This window comes from Oreochromis aureus, linkage group 1, assembly GCF_013358895.1.
Source record: "Oreochromis aureus strain Israel breed Guangdong linkage group 1, ZZ_aureus, whole genome shotgun sequence".
Lineage (NCBI taxonomy): Eukaryota > Metazoa > Chordata > Actinopteri > Cichliformes > Cichlidae > Oreochromis > Oreochromis aureus.
The window spans coordinates 2,462,022-2,486,722 of record NC_052942.1 but is presented as its reverse complement, the minus strand read 5'-3'; the positions used below and the strand labels follow the sequence as shown (position 1 = coordinate 2,486,722).

The 24,701-nt window shown below is 40.7% G+C and overlaps 1 protein-coding gene across 4 annotated transcripts in view; it reads left to right on the top strand.

Annotated features, from left to right (window-relative positions):
- The window catches only part of LOC116329712 (serine/threonine-protein kinase BRSK2), a 152,060-nt gene that overhangs the window by 107,549 nt on the left and 19,810 nt on the right, over positions 1-24,701 (top strand). For 3 of the 4 annotated variants that reach the window (XM_039619267.1, XM_039619220.1, XM_039619142.1), the window contains exons 6-13: positions 290-323; positions 1,120-1,188; positions 4,475-4,621; positions 5,405-5,436; positions 6,047-6,211; positions 6,438-6,535; positions 10,987-11,140; positions 23,310-23,370. In XM_039619267.1, coding sequence (XP_039475201.1) covers positions 290-323; positions 1,120-1,188; positions 4,475-4,621; positions 5,405-5,436; positions 6,047-6,211; positions 6,438-6,535; positions 10,987-11,140; positions 23,310-23,370 — 760 coding nt within the window. The remainder of the gene's footprint in view (positions 1-289; positions 324-1,119; positions 1,189-4,474; positions 4,622-5,404; positions 5,437-6,046; positions 6,212-6,437; positions 6,536-10,986; positions 11,141-23,309; positions 23,371-24,701) is intronic. The other variant, XM_039619175.1, reaches the window with a different exon arrangement.

Here is a 24,701-nt window from a genome sequence, read left to right as displayed (position 1 = left end):
ACGGATTGTTTTTGGCTTTTTTGCCGTGTGTTGGATGCTGCCGTACGTTATCCAATAAGCCGAGCCAGCACAGCACAAGAGTCTGTTTTGAGGCTGTTCGATGTTAGGTAATACTCTTTAAGCATAAAGAAATCTGTCATGCAATAAAGACTGATGTCATTATTTTAATGCATGTGAGGTAAAGACTTGCGTGTTTCAAAGGAACTGCTATCTGGAGCATCAGCTGATACTTCCCCAGTGTATTTATTGTGTTTCATGTTGTATCCTGAATGGCCGCCTCTTCTTGCAGATCTCCACACTACGCCTGCCCAGAGGTTATCAGGGTAAGTGCTCGCTCTCTTCTCGTCTGTCTCTTTCTTTCATTCAATAATAGGAGCTCTGAATCAGAGTGGCTCTTACATCACTGCTCCATCCTCTGTGCATTCACCAGGCTTCCTCACTTGTGCCTCTTTATTGCCATATTTCTTTTTATTCCTACTTCCAGCTGCCCGTACCTGTACATCTTCATAAAGTCAAGACTTTCTTTTCAGTTTGATCCCTTTTTCTGTGATAGCGTCTTAGTTTTGATTATCATGGGGCACTTCTATCAACAGTATGCCCCGAGTGAGTGCTCTGTACTCTCTGAGTAAAGGGTCATAATCTGCATGGTTTATGTTTTTATTAAATACTTCTCCCAAGTCAAAAACACAAAGTTGCTGTTTAAAAAAATGCCTGTTTCTAATGTAAGAAATAGACGTTGTTTTTAGTGGACAGTAGCCCAGCTGTGTTTCTATGCTGTCAACATTCAAAATATTTAGCATTAAACACATGACTGTAAAATCAAACTGCGACAAAGGGCGGTACTTTTGTTCTTTTCAAGGTTTAAAACCCCCAAAACATTATTAATTATGAGCATTTGTGATCTAGTGTTGTTGTTTACTAATAATTCTTCATTAACAATTTTATTTCTATAAAACTGGGACTACAAATGATTTTAGATGCTAATTTAATACATTTTGAGAAATGAGGGCTGCGATTTTTGGTCAGTTAATGTGTTAAGGCCCAGAGCAGCCAGGGTGAGGTTTGGGAAACATTTTAGGACGAAGCTCATCTGTGTGTGTGTCTGCATGTGTGCACCAGGGGGAGAAGTATGATGGGAGAAAGGCCGATGCGTGGAGCTGTGGAGTCATCCTGTTTGCACTTTTAGTGGTAAGTGACTTCTCCTACTGCACTGCAATGGCAGAAAATGGCCTGGACATTGTGCTTTTAAAGTCATTTTGACACGTGTTTAGCGTCTTCATGCAACAGCAGTGAAATTTATAACATTTCCATTATTATTGAAGAGCTGCAAACATCCCAGAAAAAAGAGGCAAAAAGACAAAAAAACTGAGATTCAAAACAGCTACGATTGTGTGATAAATGACCATAAAGTATTACTAAGAGATGCAAAATGCCCACAAAGAAACCAAATAGTTTAAATATAATATGTAATGACAAACTGAACAGACCCCAGAATACAAAAAGGTGCTAAACAAAATCAAAAAATCATGAAGAGGGATGCAAACAACTGTAAAAAGAGGAACATCGTACCCACGAGGAAGCACAACAGAATCTTAACATTAAAATAATTAAATTTTCTAAATCGGGCAAATCCTGATTTGATACAACGTAACAAGGGAAAAAAACGAAGGGGCGGAGTTAATTCAGACTTTTCCTTGGCAGAGTATTTATAATGTATACAGCCGGGATAGAGTAAAAAAGGTCGTTAATTACTTCTGGACAAAGTTAATCACCTGATGGGAGCACTCTGCATCCTTTGGTATACCTGGAGTCTGTGGTTTCCACCAGCCAGGATTCAATTAAAGATGCGCTGCTGGAAACACAATGTGTACTGATAAAATATTAAAACCACATTGTCAATAGAAAATTGTACTTAGTAGTCAGTATAATCTTTTAATGATATAAGTTTCCATATATGCTTAGAGGTGTATAATCGATTGTGTAGTGATAGGATGTGTGATCTTTAGTAGGCTTTGTGTGCATTCCAGGGTGTTCTGGTATTCAAACCCACATCCTGGGAGCATGGGAGAGGTCATACCTTGTTTTATTGTTTTACGGTAGGATAAACGTATCTATGTCAGTTTTAGGCTAAGTGCATTTTTTACATATAGATGAACTGTTGGATTTTCCAGACCAGCAGGTTTAGGGAAGTCGTTTATGGGGTCACACACACACACACACACACACACACACACACACACACACACACACACACACACACACACACACACACCTAAACATCCACAATCCAATGTAAAGAACAAACACCCAGTGATGTATAAATAAAGAAACTGTGTTTCTCCTCTCTGATTCTCAACTGAAGAAGTGTTTTAGAATAATTCTCCTGACACACATTATAAATAAAATGGGTACAGACAGGATGTTCTCCTTTCCTTTGTAACGGGCCTCCTTGTTCTAAATTGTGAATCGACAAACGACCGAATGCAGAGGAATGTTTCCACAACAGAAATCTGCTTTTCATGAGTGACGTGTCTAAAACACGGTGATCGATTATTTAAGGCCGGTCACAGGCAGCACTGCTGTAGGTCTTTGCACACGTGGCTGCTGGTTGCATACATCTGCATGCAGATTATGTTCCTGTGCCCTAACGACCGTAGCTTTGCCTTTTCAGGAGAACTCTGTGGAATCTGTGTTTGCAGTGACTGTTTAGCTCTGCAGGAGGTGCTAATAGCACATTTGCCAGTGAGAGCCCAGCTCTGACCTTTGTCTCATTGTTCCCTCCTGCTTGAATGGCTAGCTTAAATGATTCATTATTACTAAATATTATTATACCAGCATATCTATGTGTACTTACAGCCTTGATGCCCTGAATCTAAATGAGACTTTAGTTCTTTAATCACTGTTTTGTTTCAACTAGTGCTGTCAGAGTTAATCTCGTTAAAATGATGTTAACGCCATAACCGCTAATCTCCGTTAGTGAGTTAGCGTGGATCGCCCCGTGTGTGGAGCTGCATGGCGTTAACGCGTTAGTGCGGTTAGCTCGTTAACGCGTTAACATATGAGAAAATGCAAGTTAGAGAGCTCACGTTTGTGTAGTTTCATCAAACGATGCTTAATTTTAAAATGTGGTCAGAAATTCTGTCCGTCCATAAAATAATCGACTTATTCTTGTCAAGCTAATAGATACATTTAGACCCTGACCACGTGTGCGTGGCTATGTTATGGTAAAGATGGCAGCTTGTATGTAGTTTGGCCTCTGAAAAACTCCTTGTTGGCTGATTTGGAATGCAGGGTTTTCTACATTCCAGGTTGTGGGAAAATAAAATATTTATGTGGGGAAAATCCGGTTTATCCTAATATTGGTTTTTTTTCTTTCCCCTACAAAATGATTTGAATATGTCAGCTTTGCTTCGTCCGGACACATCACATAACGAAGGCTTTTCATACCAGCAGCTCTGTAATGTGATAGTTGTGAGTAAATGACTGTTTGTTTTGGTGCCCTGTGAATGCACGAGTGTTTTATCCTCTTGATGAAGATGGATCACATAACACAGTCATCATGTGAAGATAAATCTCTCCGCTCGTGTTGTTTTGATTACCCACGCAGTGTCAGTGACCATCTGGCTTCATCCTGCTTGTTTTTTATGAGGAGGAAACGGTATCAGTCATCATGTTATTGAGCGTGCGCCCTAGCTGGAGAGCAGAGGCAGAGCGGCTGGCTGCAGCACAGAGTGCCTCATCATCACTCACTCTGATGACTGATACCTCTCGCAAAACTGCCTCTGGCCACCTTCTTTGTCAAATGGCAGATTATCTCTCAGGGCACACCTGACAGGCTGGTTACATGACAACAGGCAGATGTCAGCGCTGGGTCATGTGATCTCATGTTGCTGGTGCATTTATAAACACATGATGCAGTTTATTATTTTCTAGCTGTGATTTTAAATACAAAGAACCAGGATCTGCTGTGCTCATTTTAGCTCCATATCTTCATTCTTGGTAGTTTGCATGATTCACAGAGCAATCCACATATTAATAATGTTAGTTTAATAATAATTATTGAGTAATTATTTAGGTTGTACCAGGCCTAGAGGCGACATCTCTGCTCATCCACTAACTGAAAGCTCGTTTAGCTCCTCCCCCTTTAAGGCTGTTACCACTTTTCTCTGATTGCCTTCTGCTCATCAACAGAAAGGTTAAGTAGCCAGTGGGCGGGGCTTCTGTGCCTCATGTGACCAACTGTAGATATCCACTCTCGCTGACATTATGAAGGTCTGGGAGTACAGAACAATCTGAAACGGAGCGTTTACAGCATTGGGAAGACTTTAGACTCCAAAGGAGTGTCTACAGCTATGCAGACCTTTATTAAGACCATGTTATTCAAAAGTAACCACCACTACAACAGGATGTATAACAGAAAATAAGGGATTGAAATGTGTAAATGTTTAGACGTTACCATTGTGCCTTTTCTCAGGGCGCTCTTCCTTTTGATGACGACAACCTGAGAAACCTGCTGGAGAAGGTGAAGCTGGGAGTTTTCCACATGCCTCACTTTATCCCTCCAGACTGTCAGAACCTTCTGCGTGGCATGATTGAAGTAGACCCCATTAAGAGACTGACGGTAAGCTGCTGCAGTCTGCCCACGTCACATCACCTCCTGGCCCGATTCGTTATAGACCCGGAGAGGGCTGAAGTCCTCCATCAGCATGACTGTGGTCGCTTTGCATTTTTATGATCTCCGGCTGCTGCCTTAGGAACTACATGATGCACTTGTGCTAAATTTAGCACATTTGCACTGTGACTGGCCTTGCAGCTGCTGTGCTTTCTTTTCACCTAAAGCCAAAGATTTGTTTAGAAAACAATCATTGCAAATATAACAAAAGTACTGTTAGATAATCTGCTTTCAATCTACATGTTAAGCAGCTGTTTTAGGCATCATACCACATCTGATAAATCTGTAATTCAGGAGTAAGAACAGCATAAAAGTGTAAAACTAAATCAAACACCAAAGAAATGATACACAAGTCACCGAGAAACTATTTTTAAAAACCAGTTTTATAAAGAAGATTTGAAAGGGAAGGCTTTTAAACGTTTACACTGCAAACCTCCCTGCTACTAAGTCATAGCCTAGGTTTACTTCACTGCAATTAGCCGGACGGTGGCTGTAGGGTCTGCTCCTGTTCATTGCTCCTGAGCTTTAAAAAGGCTGGAAAAAGCTGCAGCGTGCAAATTAACCAGCATGCTCACCAGTGTGCCTCGTAGTGGTGAAGTGGACACTGGATCCTGCAACTTAATGCTGTTTGATAAAGCCGCCCATTCCCTGGATCTTCAGAGACCATCGAGCCTGCTCGTCTTTGTGCGTTTCACTTGGAAATCATTCATTAATGTTTATTTGTCCTTACAGTTGGAGCAGATCCAGAAGCATACGTGGTATCTGTGAGTACAGACACTTGTGTTTATTTTTGTCTGCTTCTGTCTTGGTTCAGTGTGTACGTGCACGTCTGCTTTAAGTGATGTGATGAAAGAAAAACGCCACAGCAGATAATGCAGAATGAAAATAATAAGTGTTTTTTGAACTCTCTGATGGAGACCTCTCGTGTCCATTAGTCCTGAGAGTGAGAGCTGTGTTTGCTCCAACGCTGAGAGGCCAGATCATCAGGATGCTCTAATGCACCTCTGATTTCTAATGGATATAATATTTCTGGATTTTAAAACTCAAATTCTTTTGATTTGAAATCACACAGAGGGTAACGAAGTTTTGCTGGTGACACGCTGGTGTTGTCACACAGCAGACTGCATGACTCTAAAACTCTTTTACTGTGTATAAATGTGTCCTGTTATCAAAAGCAAGTCTTGCCAATTTTTTGCTGTCTTGACAAACCTCTGTGCATCTTTGGTTCAATTACTTTACCACTTACTAACTTTCCACCAAATTGAAGTTTTCAAAAGCTTTTTCTGATCATTGAATTTAAGGACTGAGCTTCTCTTTCATTGTGAAGCTTTAGTGTCTTCACCAGAACGTTTGATTGTGCGGTCTATGATGCAGAGCTGGAAAGAACGAGCCAGAACCCGAGCAGCCCATCCCCAGGAAGGTGGCCATCAGAACACTGGCTTCGGTTGAAGAGATCGACCCCGACGTCCTGGAGAGCATGCACTCCCTGGGCTGCTTCAGAGACAAGGACAAACTGACCAAAGATCTGCTGTCTGAGGAGTGAGTGACAATGAAGGGAAAAAAGTCGTTTACAAAACCACACATGAAGCAGATTGAAAGGGTGGGAGGCACTGAGACGGAGAAGAGAAATATATTAGAGACTGCTTGACAAACTGTCAGCTTGATGAATTATTTCATTTAATATCTTGCGATGATGGACCGTCTTTTTGTCCCAGTCTCAACCGCTGGGTGCTCAGCTCACGGTCATCTCTCTTTGTCTCTACAGTGACAACCAGGAAAAGATGATCTACTTCTTGCTACTGGACCGGAAGGAGAGGTATCCCAGCCACGAGGACCAGAACCTGCCACCGCGCAACGAGATCGGTAGGCCAGTCTCACCAATATCTGCCATTGGCCCATACATGAATGCCTCAACGACTATTTGGTGTTTTGCTAATATCTTTGGAACAGATGAGTGAATTTAATACCTTTGGTCATCCCCTTAGCCCCATCAGTACAGGATCTCTTTGTTCTTTGATAAATTCACCACGGTTTGGTTCTGCTCAGCAGTTTTGGTTAACATGCTAAGCAGGTTTATACAGTAAATCAAAATCGAGTAAGGCAAATGAAGCAATGAAGGTTTTAAATGCCAACACTGTATTTTGATTCCATATGTTTTGATTCTTTTTAATTATTTCATCCAGGATTGCCACAAACCTATTTTATAAAAAATATACATGTTGTTTGATTCCAGTTTTGAACAATCTCTATTAACTTTGAAAGCAACTCATATCTACCAATAACCTGTGGTCTGTCAGTGTCCTCGCCAATTTAAACTAGTTTAATTAAGGAGTAGCATTCAGACTCCATCTTACAGGGATTAGGAATTATCTGCATTTCTGTTTGAGTAAGTTCCTACTAATATTTATTTTAATATTAATAGATCTTTTAAATATGTCAAACTAGCAACTTAAAAAAAGGTGTTTATATTTAATTCAAAGGACTAAGGTTCATCAAAACTGATGGCTATCCGGTCTTTAAGTCTGACGTCATTAGCCATTTCTGGGTCCAAACTCCGCTTCAGGTCCCAAAGTCAAACAAACACTGCAGCATCACTGAGAGTTAAAAACTGTCTAAATTCTTTCATCTTTAATAAAATGATCAGCGTTGCTGCTTTACCAGGTGTAACTATGATGTTTAACATCCAGGCATCCATGAAAACAGAATTTGTTAGATTTAACAGAGTTAGAAGTTAGCAGGAAGTTAGCTCGCTAGCTTCCACCTAAACATGATATAGCATGTTCTGACTGAGAGATTTCTGAAACATTCAAACGTACAGCTCTGCTATCACTTCCAACATAAATGAAGACAGAAAACTAAACAGCAGTGACGTTTGTAGGGTTACTGAAGTTGGGCTAGCTGGTATATAATGATGTGCTACGTGATCGCTAGCGACACAGCTATGTTAGCATAAACACAGTCAAACTGGAGGATGAACGCTAACTTTTTTCCACTCGATAAAAGTTAACGTGAGGGTTCCTGATGGTTAGGGACAAATGCAATCGCATGGCAGGATGCTGTAAACGGACCAAACTTCAGTCAGGAGAACAACTGAGATAATCCATCCACAATACGAGGCAGTGTTGCCAACTTAGCGACTTTGTCGCTATATTTAGCGAGTTTTCAGACCCCTTAGCGACTTTTTTTTCTAAAAAGCGACTAGCGACAAATCTGGCGACTTTCTCTGGTGTTATTGGAGACATATTTATGACGACTTTTTGACATGAAAACACGTATCACTCTCAGTGTTGGGCAAGTTACTTTGAAAAAGTAATTAATTATAGTTACTAGTTACTTCTTCAAAAAAGTAACTGAGTTAGTAACTGAGTTACAAGATTCTAAAAGTAATTAATTACTTGAAAAGTAACTATTGCGTTACTTTAAAAAATGTTTAACCCCCTGGGGTCCAGGGTATAATTGGCCATTTTTAACTACTTTTGATTTTCCCTCCACATTTTACCTTTAAAAACGATTTATTTGCCTTGTTTGGTATCATCCTTTTTAGCACAACCTCATGTGTCTGAATTTACAGTTATGTTTTCATTTTGACATACTGTATTAGCACAATTGATCTAAAATCAGACAAAAAACATAAAATCAGTAGAAAAAGTTATATTTTTTACTGTAACAACCACAAACATGTTTAATGAATCATATTTCATAACTTTAAATGCAAATATTAATTGTCAATTTTAAAATCATATGCACAAGTTTTGCAAACAAATAAAGTTATTTGCATCCATTTACCTTTTACCCTTTTTTTAAATAACCATTTCAAACTATTTACAGAACAATCAGCTGTTCTTCAATAAGCTGCCACACAAATTATTTGTGCCACTCCAAAAAAATAACTTCTGTCCACTGTAAAGGAGAACATCACAGCCTGATACCTGCAGGTCTGACAGCAGCAGGTGTATCACTGCTGTTTCTACCTGGAGACAGCAGTCGCCTCATTGTTCTGACACACAACACAAAACCATCCACAACACTACACAAGACAACACATTAACTACACACTCCAAACACGCTAAACGTCACAAATCTCTCACATCTCAAAACTCGCTCTCTCTTTTTCTGCTCTCTCTCTCTCTCTCTCTCTCTTTCTCTCGCCGTCACTCCTAAAACTTCCCGTTTTTTTATTTTTTGCTCATAAGCAGAGAGTGCTTGCTGGCGCTGTCCTTAGACAGTAAATGTGACAAAACTATTGAGGAAAAAAACACCGCGTATATATTGTTTATCATGACTCTGGTTTTACGTGGCCTATCAGTACAATTTATAAAGTGGTATATATCACCTTGTTGTTTTGTCTTTAAGTGGTCATGTGATTGACTTACCACGACTACTTTATTCTTCCTCAGTCAAACAGCAGCACTCATGCGATTGTTTTGCCCCCTGAGCTCCAGGTGTTGTGCTAGACAGCGATCGTGATTACCGTCCGCGGGAGCGCGCACAGCTGCTTAAAGCTGTAGCGTCCAGATTACTTACAGCTACTTCCGTGCAGCTGATATAAGATGCGGTAAGCTGAAGACAGCTTCAACCGTCTGTTTGTTGAAAAATAGTAACGCACCGCATTTTCTTGTTAGTAACTGTAATGGCGTTGTAACGATAGGAATAGTAATTAGTTAGATTATTCGTTACTGAAAAAAGTAACGCCGTTAGTAACGCCGTTACTTGTAACGCCGTTATTCCCATCACTGATCACTGCCGTGCTGCCGTGGGCACCTCACCGTGCCAAAGCACTCACAGGCGGAGGATAGTCCTCCCCCAGCTGCTATCAGGGCAGGAGGTGTTCACACCTATGCCTCCAAACGGCAAATGAATCGTGCATGAGCGACGCCGCTGCTCCCGCACTGACTGTAACGCAGTCAGTTCTTCTTTTACTGTTATGCTGTTTTGTGGATCACAAGGTTTAAAACTACTTATAAACACACACACACACAATGTAACTCCACCAGAGTGCCAATTTCGGGTCACTTTTGCCGGTCCAAGCCCGGATAAAGGAGCAGGGTTGGAATTGTGACATTAAAAAACAATAATTACTAAAAGAAATTTAATTTGTAGTTCTAAATAAATTCTAACTGCATTTAGGACATTTTTTACTCACTTTATGTCTATAGGTTTATAGGTTACAATTACATTAGCGTGACCAATTATGCAAATTAGGCGATGACGTCATTTAGCGACTTTTAGGACGGCCAATAGCGATTTTCCTTACTGAGAAGTTGGCAACACTGATACAAGGTTAGTCTTTAATATACTGCTGCATGGGCTGGGCTGTAGTTACATCGTAAGGGTTTAAAAACTGAGCTTTAAAATGAACAGTGGTAATAAAAACTGAGAGTGATCACTGACTGTTTTTAGAGGTTTGTTGAGATTAAATAGAACAAGATACAAAACATTAAAACATGTTAAAAACACAACAGCCTTGAAAAACGCAGAGTAGTTTGGACCCGAAGCAGGGTTCATCATGTCATCACTTAAATACCGGATAGTAAGCTTGGCTTATGACTGTTAGCCGACTTTCTATAAATGTAGGTTTGCCGTTTTCACTTTTCATCCTGTTTGTGACTTTTGCTTTGGTTTTTGCTTGGATAGTTAGTTAGATACACTGTTTTTATGAGTATAGCTCTGTGGTTAGCTATCTTTTTGTGGAAGAGTGCAGACTAAGCTAGCTAACAAAGCTACACAGTCTTTGTGTACTCTGTGTAGAGCCTTTTTTCATCAATTTTTGTTGTTACTACTAGTTTAACAATATGTTTTTGGAAATGACATATTTACATATACATACATTTACAAATTGCATATTTATATAATTACGTTTTACATGGCAAAGCCGTTGTCGAGAAAGTAACTACAGCTAGTTTTACTGGCTAAATCATCAGTATTTTAATGTGTTGAAGTAATATGTAGCTAATGTTAGCCATTTAGGAAAAAGCTAATCTACCAAATTAAAGCTAAATATATGCTAATACAGTCATGTTTTGACATATTGATTAGCTTTTTAATGTGAAACTGATACTAGCTGAGATGCCAAGAAAATGTATTTTGTGTGCGTTTGCTATCTTCTTTATCCATGAGTGTCTTCCTTCCACAGAAAAAAGTAACTTTAATTTGTTGTTTTATATCAGCATTATGAGATTCTACCATTTGATAAATATAGAATAACGTGTTATTTTTGAATTCTTCTGACTGTTTTTTGTTTTTAAATGATCATTTTTAATGTTTTTGCCTTTATCTTTTTCCTTCTCATCTCGGCTCACCCTGGGCCCGCTCAGCAGACCCTCCCAGGAAGCGTGTAGACTCACCCATGCTGAGCCGTCACGGCAAGCGGAGGCCGGAGAGAAAGTCCATGGAGGTGCTGAGCGTCACAGAGGGAGGGTCTCCTGTACCAGTGCGGCGAGCCATCGACATGGCCACGCACGGACAGAGGTAAAAGACTGAGACTGGCACGTGTGCTCGTGTGCATGGACAAACATGTTTCTCCAGGTCAATCAAGGCAGTTTGCTGTTGTTTAAAGTGTCATTGATGAGTTTTGAATTGATTATCAGTTATGATAAATAATGCATTTAATCACAGTTTACAGCACTTTATCAAAATTGAACTGGCCTTTTAAAAATATTAATTTCACACACGTACTGTTTGCCCTTAGTACGGCCATACTTCAATCTTTCATTTCACTGAACTCTGTCAGGTTTACTGGGAAGTCTCTCAAACAGCTGTAAGTCCTTCCTCGCTTCAGTGAACTGTGGTTAAATACATGATGCATTATTCTTTCTCTGGTGGTGTCAGACGTACAATACACATCACACAAGGCCTGATGTAATCTCTGGGTTTAGATCTGCCTGAGACTAACAGTGCACTCTTAGCTCTGGCAGAAATTCATCACAGATGTTGAAATGCATGGACCGGTCTCTCAGGTTTGTGCGTGGTGTGGGTAAAGTGTGCATGGAGCATGCAGTCAAAGAGGACAAGAAGCATCCCGGTTTGAGAAGCTGTGAACTGAAATCCATTTAGCAAGTTGGCGTGCACGAAATGCTGTGGATGTTTTTGTAGTTGAGCTGTGACAAAATAATGGAGGAGGTTGCAATCCATGTGTTTCCTCCTGCCTAATAACCTTGTATGGACATGGGTGTACACACATATATGACAAACAGAAAAGATTACACGATAATGCGAAACCCTACATGAAGAGTTGAAGCAACAGCATGTTGTTACTAGGGGAGTGAGGTATTAGTACAAGACAAAAGTTCAAAATCTTCTAAAAACATTAAAAAAAAAACAAAGCAGAAAAAAATATCTTATCAACATATTATCTGATTGCACCGATCTGAGAATAATGCGAGTGAGCGGTCTTCATCAGTCCTGGCTCTGCAGCTCCTTCACCAAAACCAGAGTAGGAGTGAGAATCCAGCTGAGGATTAATCCCATGCTGCAGGAAACTGGAGACGATGTCCGAACCGTATTGTCGTTGTCGGGAGTTTATGTGTGAAAACAAGCTTTCATCAAGCTACCTTATTAAATTACTTACTTTATATTCAGATGCAGTTGAAACGACCGATGGAGCATCAATTTAATGGCCTGATGGACTTCTGTAACCAGTGGTTGACACTGTGGTGGCTGTATGTGTTTTTTATATTACAAGAGAGCAAGCTAACACAGTTAATTCAATATATGCTCTGGATGTATTTTGAGTAATTTATGGTTTGATAGAAGAGGTTAAGTTGAAGGAGCTGAAGATATTGTTCCAGTGTCGTGGTTCTCTTTTATAGCACTTATTTCCTGTCTCATTATGGGAATGTCTCTTGTGTGACCTTATCAGAAGCTCAAATGCCATTATGCCAGCTAAGTGATGCCCAGACAGTGGGATAGCTCAGTAGGTAGAGTGTTCGCCCCATGACCGGAAGGTTCGGGGTTCAAATCCACCAAACGGTTACCCTGAGGTACCCTTGAGTCTCTGCATACTGCTCCCGGGTGCTGGATTGGTATCTGCTCACTGCTTCTTCTTGTTTCTAACAGAAGCCTGTAGACACCTGTGCTATTGGGTGCTAGCATACAAGCAGTAGCAATACTGTCCTGTGGCTAATGTTGTATGGGCTGAAAATGTGGTCATAAATATTTTGTACTTGTAAATCAGTTTTGTACTTGTAAATCAGTTTTGTACTTGTAAATCAGGATTTGTATGTGTAAAAAGATTTGTGTGTGGACTTAGCCAAAAACCCCCCTGCAAGTTACAAGTACGAATTTTGACCCTATTTTTCTTCCTGTCATCTGATTGGTCAATGTCATGTCAATCACAAATGTAACAATCCAATCAGAGAACAGATGGGTTTGGCTGTCGGAGGGGCACTTTTTTGAACTGCAGGTCCTTGAAGGGTAATACAGTTTGAAGCTGGAGGATCTCTATATAAATATCCGATAGCAGCTAGGTCCGCTAACTTTCAGCAGCTGTTGAAAGGATAAAGTTGTGGTATGTCAGTGGTTAGAAATACCATTATTACTTTAGGATTAGTTTAACACAAAGTCAGGGCTGACCCGGGACCATTGCTGTGAGTCACAGTGCGCAGCATAAAGGTCCTTTCACATCGGACGCAGGATGTGCTGCTAATGCTAACTGCTAACTAAAAGCAAAGGATCCAGAATTTGTTGCGCTGGCTGCTGAGCTCTGTGGGTTTTTGCAGCAGCTCTACCTGTACTAGATGCACCTGCTCCTTGTCGTTTCTATCTCTGACTTTGTCCTCTACAACAGTTTCTGGGTTTTTTGCTAGTTCTTCAAATGTTCAATAAAAACATGTATGCTAATTCATAACGAAGAAAGCTTTGTAATGAAGACTGTCATTTCCAAAACACTGCCCCCCCGGTCCATAGCGCGCTGTTGAAAAGGCTGTGGAAGTCCCTGTATAAAGCACGTAGACCTGTGACACAAAAATCACCAAACTCGGACGACCACAGACTGTTTTCCTTCGTGGTGATGAAGGAAAACGCTGGGTTGGCATGTAAAGGGCATTTATTCCCTTCAAGGACCTGCAGTTCAAAAAGTGCCCCTCCGACAGCCAAACCCATCTGTTCTCTGATTGGATTGTTACATTTGTGATTGACATGACATTGACCAATCAGATGACAGGAAGAAAAATAGGGTCAAAATTCGTACTTGTAACTTGCAGGGGGGGTTTTGGCTAAGTCCACACACAAATCTTTTTTACACATACAAATCTTTTTTACGCGCGCACAAATTCTTTTTACACATACAAATCTTTTTTACACACATACAAATCTTTTTTACGCACGCACAAATTCTTTTTACACATACAAATCTTTTTTACACACATACAAATCTTTTTTACGCACGCGCAAATTATTTTTACACATACAAATCCTGATTTACAAGTACAAAACTGATTTACAAGTACAAAATATTTATGACCACATTTTGAGCCCATAATGTTGGTGTCAAGTAGCAATACTTTCACCCTGGGAAGTAGCAACACTTTGCTAATAAAGGTACCGCTAGCTTTATCATCAGGTAGCAATACCCTTCGGCGCTAGCAGGTTCTCACATTAGGTAGCAATACCTGTAGAAAAGTACTTTTCACCCCATGCTAGATGAGGAATAGCAATATTCTCTGGACTTTAGTGAGTTGTAGAGCTCGCTAACGTTCACAACTCTCTAGCTAACCATGGTTATGACTGACAACAAAGTTGCAAAACTTTGTCCAAATAGATTTCTGCCTGGGATACACTGCGCGGCTTTCACACGCAAACTACTCCGCCGCAGGCTAGCTCGCCAGGCTAACCTGTCGGGTGGTGACCCTTTGCTGTGTGAGGCTGCTGCGGCGCAAGGAGAAATTGAAATGCCTGATGATTTGGCCGCAACACCAGGCTCGAGCTGGGCAGATGCAGACCCTCACATGAAAAATGTGAGTTCTTTCCCCCATGCTTAAGTCATCCTGGATGGAGATGCTAACGAGGACGGAGATGAGTCGGGCGACACGGAGCTCCTGCTGTCTGACGAGGAGGAGGAGTCCAACTCCTTGGCTAGCATCAGCTTAGTTGAAAAGCCCTTGGCTACCGGTGAGGTTGAAAAATCTGCACTGCCGTCTCTCCTGGACATGCAGGACGTGTGCAAGCACGCAGCTGCTAGGCTCAACATCCCGTGGTACGGCGTGCAAACAGAGGTTGTAAAATCTTGTTTTGATGGTGAGAAATATCCAAAGGCGAAAAAGATGGGGAAGCATGTGTTGCCTGTTACCCCGGAGCTACTTGATGAGATAGAAGTGATGTGGAAAGAAAAGCCATACAGCAAAAAACACCCCATCGTGGTGAGCTCCCTTTTGGTTTATGAGAGGATGAAGTCAAATGCCACAAGTGGAACTATTAATAGTGAGCCATCTCACCATCTGAAGACATCTCTGTCCTCATCACCCCATCCCTCCTCTCCAAGACAGACCATTTTCAGTCTAGCCTTACAGATAAGTGCTACAAGGCAACGGCTCTGTGGGTAAGAGCCCACAACGCCTCCTCTATGCTAACGGCTTACCAAGCCAAGCTAGACGAGGACATGACAGCTAAATCAGATACCACAGTGTGGGAAGAAGTCTGCGTCATAACTGACCACGTCCTCCGCCTCCACAAGGTAGCTATAGAGGCTACTGGGAGAGCCATGGGTCTCATGATTCTCCAGGAGCCGGCACTCTGGCTCGGGCTCACCAACCTGCCGAGTAAGGAAAAAGAGGATCTCCTCGACACCCCTGTCGCCCTTCAACAGGCGGCTGTTATATCCATGCAGAAGGGCCCAGCATGCCACCCCAGCAGCACTGCGCTGGGCTGGCGTGCTGGGCTTTCAGGGTCCTCTAAGTGCCTAAAACTCTCCTTTCCAGAGCAAGTTCAACGGGACATGTTCCACACAGAGTGCAGTAATCTGGCCGGCGTTCCTGTCACTGGACCCGTCAGAGGGAAACAGCAAAAGATTGCAGTGTTGTTTAACAAGCACGTCTCTCATGCATTCTGGATTAAACTGTGATAATGCAGACGTGCCCGTCACCTCCGTCACAGGTGAGGGAGGTGACAGGACATCGGGATGGCGTATGTTACACGTAGCAACCACAAGGGGGTGCCAACATGCTATCTTCAGGGAAGTGGCCGGTGAGCCCTCTGTCTCTCCACATAAAGAGCTGGGCTATCTGCACTCAGTCAGCATTTGTGCTGAGGACATTGGAAAAGGGCTGCAGGCTACAATTCAGTGTTGCTCCCACACAGTTCAAAGAAAAGATTTACCTGAGAAATTTTCACCTGGTGAAACAAAGGGGCTATAAGAGTCCCCCCAGCTTTGAATGGGTTCACAGAGACTCCACCCTCACCGCGACGGCATGAGTGCATCAGTCATGCATTCAATTCTCCTCAGATAATACTACTCAGTATGCGGCTTAATAACCCCACTTTTATCCCAAACGTTGACGGCACATGTTCCCCCGTAGAACTGCCGGCCTTTTACCAACTGCATTTCACCTCAGAGGAGCAACAGCGGCTGCATACCTTGGGTCCAGTCTGTGCTCTGTGCATTTATATGGACAGAACCCAGAGTGTCAGACAAAGGGACCACATATGGGAAAGCCTGTGTCTAAACAGGACCTTTGCCCATTGGATAGTAGGAGCAATTGCCCTGGCCTATACTTGGAGGGGTCTTCAGCCTCTTGCTGGCCTGTGTAGAGGTCTGGCAACCGCATGAGCTCTCTTTAAGGGACTTTCTATCCAGGAGGTGTGTGCAGCTGCATAGTGGGCCTCATCCTCACACATTTGCTAGGTTTTACAGGTTAGATGTAACAGGACGTAACCTGGTGCATTCAGTCCTCAGTGGAGGTTCCTCCCAGGTGACAGCATCTCCCCTATGAAGTGCTAATGGAGACAGTTGTCTCCTTAACAAGCATGTCTGGCAATCTGGGAGTCAGTATTTCTCCCATAGTGAGACACAAAATGAATGCTGTGAAAGCGAGCTTAAGGTTATGTATATAACCCTGGTTCTCTGAGTAGCATGAGTGAGTGTCTCACCAGACCGCCCTCCTGGGTATGGAAGCAAGGCAGGGGTGGGCTTGTTTTGAATGACATCTGACGCTACGTCAGCCTATTATATAGGGAGGCACCAGCGCCTCATGACATGGGCGTCACTTAGCCGGCCTGTAAGGGTGAATTATAGTGAAACGACATAAAAGACAAAACTTTCACATATAAGTACCTAAAAGTTACACTTCTCTATGCCTGTTAACAAGTCTGTGTTTAATGCACACAAAATTGCTGCACAATAAAAAACTGGTATTTCATTAAGTGCACATTATTAAAGCTTGAAGGGTGTTTTTTCGTTTTGCTTTGTTAGATCCATGATATCAAAGTTCAAGGTTCTTTATTTGCATAAACCAGCAGTCAAGGCACATTGGAATATACTGAAATACTCTAAAGTACACTGAACGTATTATTCTAATATGACATTGTCCACTTAAATATTTTTCCTGTTAATAATAAATAATATATGCACTATTACTCTGCATATTAGAGTTTTACTGTTTTCGCCCATGTTTAAATTGCATTTTAATTTGTTACAGTCATGGCTAATGTAGAACAAGGAGACTGATGTTTCCTCATTGAGTCATTTATGTTGAGTGAGTGACAGGACCCTTGTACATGAGTGACGACAGACACAACATAGATTAAATCAGGTCTAGCATGAAAAGGAGGTGAAAAAGGTTCTTGCAGATGCACAGCACCTGTGGATAGGCTGAATTAGGTCAAACAGGGCAGCCTATGTGAACTTTGACATCACCTGGTCTGCTGTGTTCTTGTTGTCGGAACATGAAAAACTTTTTCTCTTCATATAAAACAAATTGTGCATTCAGAGTATTTTTATTGTTCAAAAACCATATTCTAAATGCTGACATACGCTATGCTGGAGTTTTCATACACATTGTTGCACGCAGCTCTGCTCGTGATGAGCTGCACTCAGCAGGTGCTGTCTGATTTGTTACACTTCACCAGCTGTTACAGCCAGAAAGCCTGCGCGTCTGGCTGTGTTCTCCTATTTCTGAGGACGATTCAGACAATAAAGCTGAACATTACAGCTTGTAAAAATGTTCCAGAGGTGCAAAAATACAGAAAGCGATTGTTTACGGTAAGGGAGTGTGTTGAATGTCCCACTGACTCAAGCATGATCCATGAGTGTGTGTCTCCTCTTAATTTTTGACTCCTTAGTTCTCGAACTCTGCATGTATCTGAGGTTTTTTAGTTCTTGGGTTCTTGGTAATTTTATGTCTTGTTTTATTTTAGTTTCACAGTAATAAATTAGTTTCAAGATTTATTTTTATTTTTTAATAGACTCGCATGTTGCACATTAGGTTTTCCCTTGCTTGACTGCCTTTCTGTCTATCTCTTGATTTATTTTTTTTCTACCCCCTTTTTAGCAAATCTGTTTTCAGTAAGAGCTTGGATATCACAAACGCTAACTGCAGCAAGGAGGAAAGGTATTGGATTTCTGAGTTTCTGTGTTGTTGTCTGTGTTATTTTCTTCCCACTCGTCTCTTTGGTTTTTCTTATTGCTTGCTAAAGTTGGTCACATCTTTGTCTTTCACTTGTAGATGTAGCATGTGGTTCATCATAGGAAAAGTTTATTTACTTTTTGTTATGAAAATCTGTCTTTAATTTTTTTTAAAAAGCACGAAAAGTGTGGCCACTCAAACATTTGTGATTTCTTTTGCATCATTTATGCATTAATTGATCATCTAAAAAAACCACATTGTGACCAAAGCAACGCCACAACAACAAGCCATTCTCTTTGCTAACAAATCACTTCAGACGCTCAATAAAAGTACGACATTAAGAAAAACAAAAACATCCCCAAAAAGAAACACAATCGACATTTCTAACAGCTAATGTCAATAACATTTTACTTTCTGGACAAAGATGGAGAAAGTCTTATTTTTTTATTAGTGGATTAATATCTCTGGCGACAGGCGAGTATCATTTCTCTCAGCACCGTCGTTGGCTCTGTTTTTTTACTAGCTGTGAACTGATATGTAATGAGTTTGGGTCTCTGGAAAGTGACTTCACACATAAATGCATTGGTCCAAATATAGGTAAGACAGTGACTCTGTGTTACTGGCTTTGACAACATATTTTCCTGATATTTTAATAAATAAAAATCAATTTTATGTTTGGGTAAATGCAACCCTACTTCAAAAAACAGGTTACAAATATTTTCATTACAATCCTGGTGAATAAGTCTAAAATCTTGGACCCCAAAGCAAAATCTGAGCATGTTTATCTTTTCTGTCCAGTAAAATGTTGTTTGTCCAAATGTTGTAGTCAGTTTTCAGCTTTCTTCTTACATGTTCTGACTTCTTTTCATTTTAGAGCCACTGTAGGTGCCCCTTATTTACTGTAAATGGATCAGTCTGTGTGAAGAGTGCCTGGATAACAACAACTTTTACATGATGTTAGAATTGTAGGGACAGACTACAGAAGGCCCTGGTGTCCATCAGTGCATAATAAGACAAAGTGGATACAAATGGAAACTCAGGTGCATTATGTCAGATAGTACTGGATCTAACCAGTATTTGGACCCATGATGTAAAATGGTCACGCTGTTATCAGAAGCCTATATCAGTGTGAGCAGAGTATTCTGTTCACACTGAAATCTGAAAAATGGCACACGTTGAGTTTTGCACTCCTTCCTTTTTGGTGTTGCTTCCTCAGCCGCTGGGAGGCAAACACAATTTTTAGGTCAACTTTCTGCCTCCATGTCTAACACCCCCTCCTCCCCTCCTAACATCTCCACTCCATATCATCTGTGTGTGTGTGTGTGCGTGTGTGCGTGTGCGTGTGCGTGTGCGTGTGTGTGTGTGTGTGTGTGTGTGTGTGTGTGTGTGTGTGTGTGTGTGTGTGTGTGTGTGTGTGTGTGTGTGTGTGAAGGTACTGGCAAACAAACATCAACTTTTTTGCACTTAGCCAGTGTGTTTTTCCAATGATGGGGAGGGGTGTGTATAGTGATTTGTGGATCCTCCCTGTGCGGCTGACCTTGCAGGGGGAACACAAGTTTGTCTATGGATTCGTGGCCTTAATGGAGATTAGCATAAATTAATTGCTTTGAATGCAGATGGAGAATAAACAGGAGATGAAAATGAGGTCCACAGTCCCAGTGAACAGCTTTTTATCTTGCTCGTCATCTAACTGGGAATATCCGTTTGTTGTGCTCACAAACAAACATCACCAGCAACAAACCAGGAATCCATTTTACCGTTTCAGAGATGAGATGAGGTAGCGTTAGCTTCCTGGGTTTGTCCTGGACGGGCGTCACCGTTGATGAATTGCATGTTACAAAAGAGCTCCTCTCCCTGACTGGAGAGTCCCGTCGCCATCATTTAACGTAACATCAGCGTGTGCCTCCTCAGCATGAGGACGCAGAGCAGATAGAATATGTATGATTCTGCATTATTATACTTTGTGGCACTGTATCACAGCAGTACTAAGGACAATAATGGAAAACAAAGAGCTTTTAAATCATGAGGTAGTTGATACAATTAGCAGATTTTCAAAAAGTTAGGTTTGATGCTTCCAACTTCTCACGTAATGATTTCTTAACTTCAATTATTTATTTAGTTTTGCTCTTTGGTTATTTTAAATAATTTTGAAGGTCCAGTTTTTGGTTTGAAAAACAAGTGTCATGAATGAACTGTGATTTCATCATTTTTTTTAAACTAAAACTATAAATGTTAGCTTTTTGGCTACTGGTATATTTTTTTGCATAACCAGAAGTGCCATATTTGGATAAAAGGGTAAAGTGCAAAAATGATCAACTAATTCTAAGAACCTTGGGTAGCAAACTGCATTCAGAAAGAGCACTGGTGCACACACACACACATCTGCTAATTAGCTCTAATTGATATAATTTCACTCACCAAAACAAACATCGTCGATGATCTGTACCATTAAGTAAGTCATTGTTTGTCAGGTGTTTTCATTAAAAAATAGCCTAAAAGGTTTTGACGGCACAAACAGGAGAGAGGCACAGTTCAGTCACTCCAATTAGATGCAAAGATGAGGCCTATCAGAAAGTGTGAAACGACCCATAGGTAGTTGGCTACCAGGCTTTAAATATACTCTGTAATGCTGTTAAGCATTTTAAAATGAGACTCTGAGAGAGACCGCCCTTTGCTATTATTTCCAAATGAATTAAACAGTTTTTAGTTGCAGTTTACTTTTAGGAAACATAAGCAGTGACCACATTTAACGAGGTGTGTCTGTGTATTTAAATTAATGATAGCTGCTTTAAATGAAAAATTAGAAGTGGTATTATGAACGCAGGCTCACCATCAGATGTTTGATGTTCGTCTGTACTTCTTAAATACGTGAATCATCAGCATGTTTAAGTCAGACTAATTAATCATGTCATTTAAAAAAACAAGATTAATGTAGCCTGTTTTCTATTTCAAAAAAATGCACAGCAGCAGTTACGGAGATGTTTTATTTCACTCACAGCTAAATTCAAATAAAGTAGAATGTCGAGTTCAGATGTAAAAATACTGTGTTTATAAAAGCTTTATGCAAGCAGAAGAAGCTAATTGATTTCAAACAACTTGCTAATATTTGTTTTAGAAATTTCTTCAGCTGCATCGCTGTAGAGACGCTAAAGCAGCTGAAGAGAGAACATTTCAACATCCGCACACCGGATTTTAAATATTATTTGGCAACTGTTTCATTTATTCTCTTTATGGTTATAATGAAAATAATAATAATAATGAAGAAACTAAGGGGCAGCGTCATAGCTGTGAGCTCCAAATATTGCCTCGTGTGATGACAGCACATCTGCAAAATCTAATTTGTAGTCAGCAATGTCATCTCTCCATTATGAGAATTTTATTTATTTATTTTCTTATTTTTTGTGTGCTCGCGCGTGTGTCTGTGTTTCTATCAGTCTGTCTGTGTCTTCAAGCATTTTTAATTATGATGTACTGTTTTCATTTTTCACTGCCAACAAAGCCAAATCGTCTACGGGCAATTAAATCCCAAAGTCTTCAAAGACGTCAGCAGGCCTGAGTGGTGAAAGTGGTGCGTGTGGTGTACGGGGGGGGGGGGTGAAAAGTTAATGACACGTAAATGAAAAATGGAAACACTCATAAAAAGAAGAAAAGAGAAACCATGGTAATGAATTTTGCAGTAGCTCTCTGGTTCAGTGTAAGTGTGTGTGTGTGTGTGTGTGTGTGTGTGTGTTGTTTGTAACACTGACTGAACTGCTCTGAAAGCTTATCTGAACTTTGGTTAAGGACATGAATTACTGAAGCCTTAAGTTGTCCTGTCACACCATAACTTTCCCAGCTAGTTGTATTAGCCACACAAAGCTAAGATCCTTCAGAATCAATGGAAGTGAAAGCCTTCACTAACCACTTCCACTGTAACTAACCATTTACGGCCAGGTTAGCAGCCTCTTACTACCCTATCTGTAGTGGTCACTGCGCTAAATCAAATTGAAAAAGAAGAACCCAAAGACAGGAGGCGAGCAGTCAGTGAAGTCTGTGGATAGAAATCATGAGAATGGAGCAGAAAAGTCCAAAAAATCACAAAGAAATGACATAGTCAGGATATTTTGGATAAGCAGAAGAAGATGGATGGATTTCCACCATAGCCCAGATTTCCATCAGGGCTATATTACAGGAACATGTTATATTAAAGCACCTTAACTCCAGTGATCAGGAGAAAAGGCTGCACTTTGGAACAGACCAGCTCTTTGAGTAGCAATGCAGTCAACACCAGAGATTTTGAAAACTGTACAGGACTTTATTTTGTACACATTCATCTTTTGCAGGGGAAGCTGAGTATATAGAAATGTGGAAGATGAATGTTGTCTGGATGAAACAATGAATGATTTTAACATTTTCAAAAAGAAACTTACTGAGGTCCAGAGCTCATGCCAGCTGTGAAAAAGCATTAATGGTGCTTATTGTGACTGTGGTCTGGGGGGAAACAGCCTCACTGACAAATAATGAAGAGTTCTTGCCCAGTTTTGAATTTTTAGTTCAGTGCCCCACGAGGGCAACTCAAGAAGTTTGGTTTGGAGAGCTTACAGATGTTGATAAGAGGAAAGGCTTCAGCAGGACGGAGACAATAAAATGCATTTGTAGAAAGGAATAAAGGAACAGCTACACAGAAAGGTTCAGCTCCTTTGAATGAAGTGTGTGTGTACATGTTTAGGCATCGTTGTGAGGACAGAAAATTGGCATGCTACTATACTTGTGGGGACAAAGTGCCGTCCCCACGGGTTTGAAGACATTTTTGAGGCTCAAAATGTGGTTTTAGTGTCAGGGTTACAGTTGGGTTATGGTTAGGTTTAGGCTGAAGATAAGCATCATGTCAATGAGATATGTGTGTGTGTGTGTGTGTGTGTGTGTGTGTGTGTGTGTGTGTGTGTGTGTGTGTGTGTGTGTGTGTGTGTGTGTGTGTGTTGCTTTGTACATTGTGGTATTGTGCATCATGCATACTGTCCACTTTGTGAATATTGATTTTACCTTGTGTGTGTGTGTGTGTGTGTGTGTGTGTGTGTGTGTGTGTGTGTGTGTGTGTGTAGGTCACGGTCAATCAGTGGAGCATCCTCTGGTCTGTCCACCAGTCCTCTCAGCAGTCCCAGGGTAAGTGTACGTCCCTTCCGTGCAGTGATTGGTTCCCCACAAGCACCTTGCTGGCTGGCTGGCTCTGCTGGCATATTGTTACGCTCATACACACATACTTGTTCACTTCTCCCTCCCATTGCCTCCCATCAGCAGCTCACATTGTGGACTTCATCATAAGCCTGTTTGACGTACAGCACAGCCTAAATGATGGAAACAAGTGAGTTGTGTATCATGTCAGGGCAGGTGAAGAAAGAAGAACCCTGCAGTGAAGCCAATCTGGAAATGTTAAACTAACTAAAGCTTGAAAAGGCCAAAACTGACTATATACAACTGACAAAGTCCATCTGAGAGCCATTTGTTATTGTCTCGTTGTAGCCTGCTGAAGATTTATAAGACTTAGTTTAGTTTTATTGAAAAAGTAAAAGCAGAAGGAAAAAACATGTCAGTAATTTTCTAACACTTGGTCAGTGTGGGCTTTACCTAACATTAGCAGGAGGAACTCGAGTAAATTTCATGTTCTGCACATATGATATTAGAGTATCTGTCGTAAAACAAATCCACACAAAGCGCTCACTGCAACGACAAAGCAAATCCTCTGGTAAAATAACAGTACAGCTGCAGTAATTAGTCAATTAATTTATGTAACTGATCGAAGTTTAATAGTTTAATAATTTGAGTTTTCAGGGAAAAATGTTTTTAAAAAGTATCTATTGAGTCTTCCGCTGTAGTAAATGAAATGTTCTGGCCTTTTTTCAGTCATATGTAATAAACATTCGTCAGGTTGTTCCTAATGACCCACTAGAATAGGCCAGCAACCTCATCGCCACAAGGATAAATTAGTGTTTGCCTGTTGATTGAATTTAATTTTTTTTGTGTTTGGGTACCGGCTGGTCACCCAAACAATCAAATGCTTTTTGCATTTTGTCCTTTCTTTCCAATGAACCACTAACACCTTTGCCAGCGCCGACGTATGGGCGCTTCATGAATAAATTGTAAATATTGGCTAAAACCAAATTATAAAAATCCATTTATTTGGAAGTAAACCAACACATGTATGATTCACTGCAATAACTTATGTTGAAAAAGTGAATGGTGAAATCGTCAGGGGAAACGTAATATTGAATATTTAACAGATGTTATTTGTTGGGTTGATGATGATGTCACTCCATTATTGATGAATTTACCTTTTTGGAAATGTGACCGATCATTTTGTTGACTAAAACAGTTTCCACCAAATTGCTGAAAAACAAATCATAGTCAGTTGGTCATCTGTGGAAAATAAAAGATGCTCTTTTTTATCTATATTGTCATCTGTCTAACTGCTCTGCAGTTGTGAAACAAATAAAGGA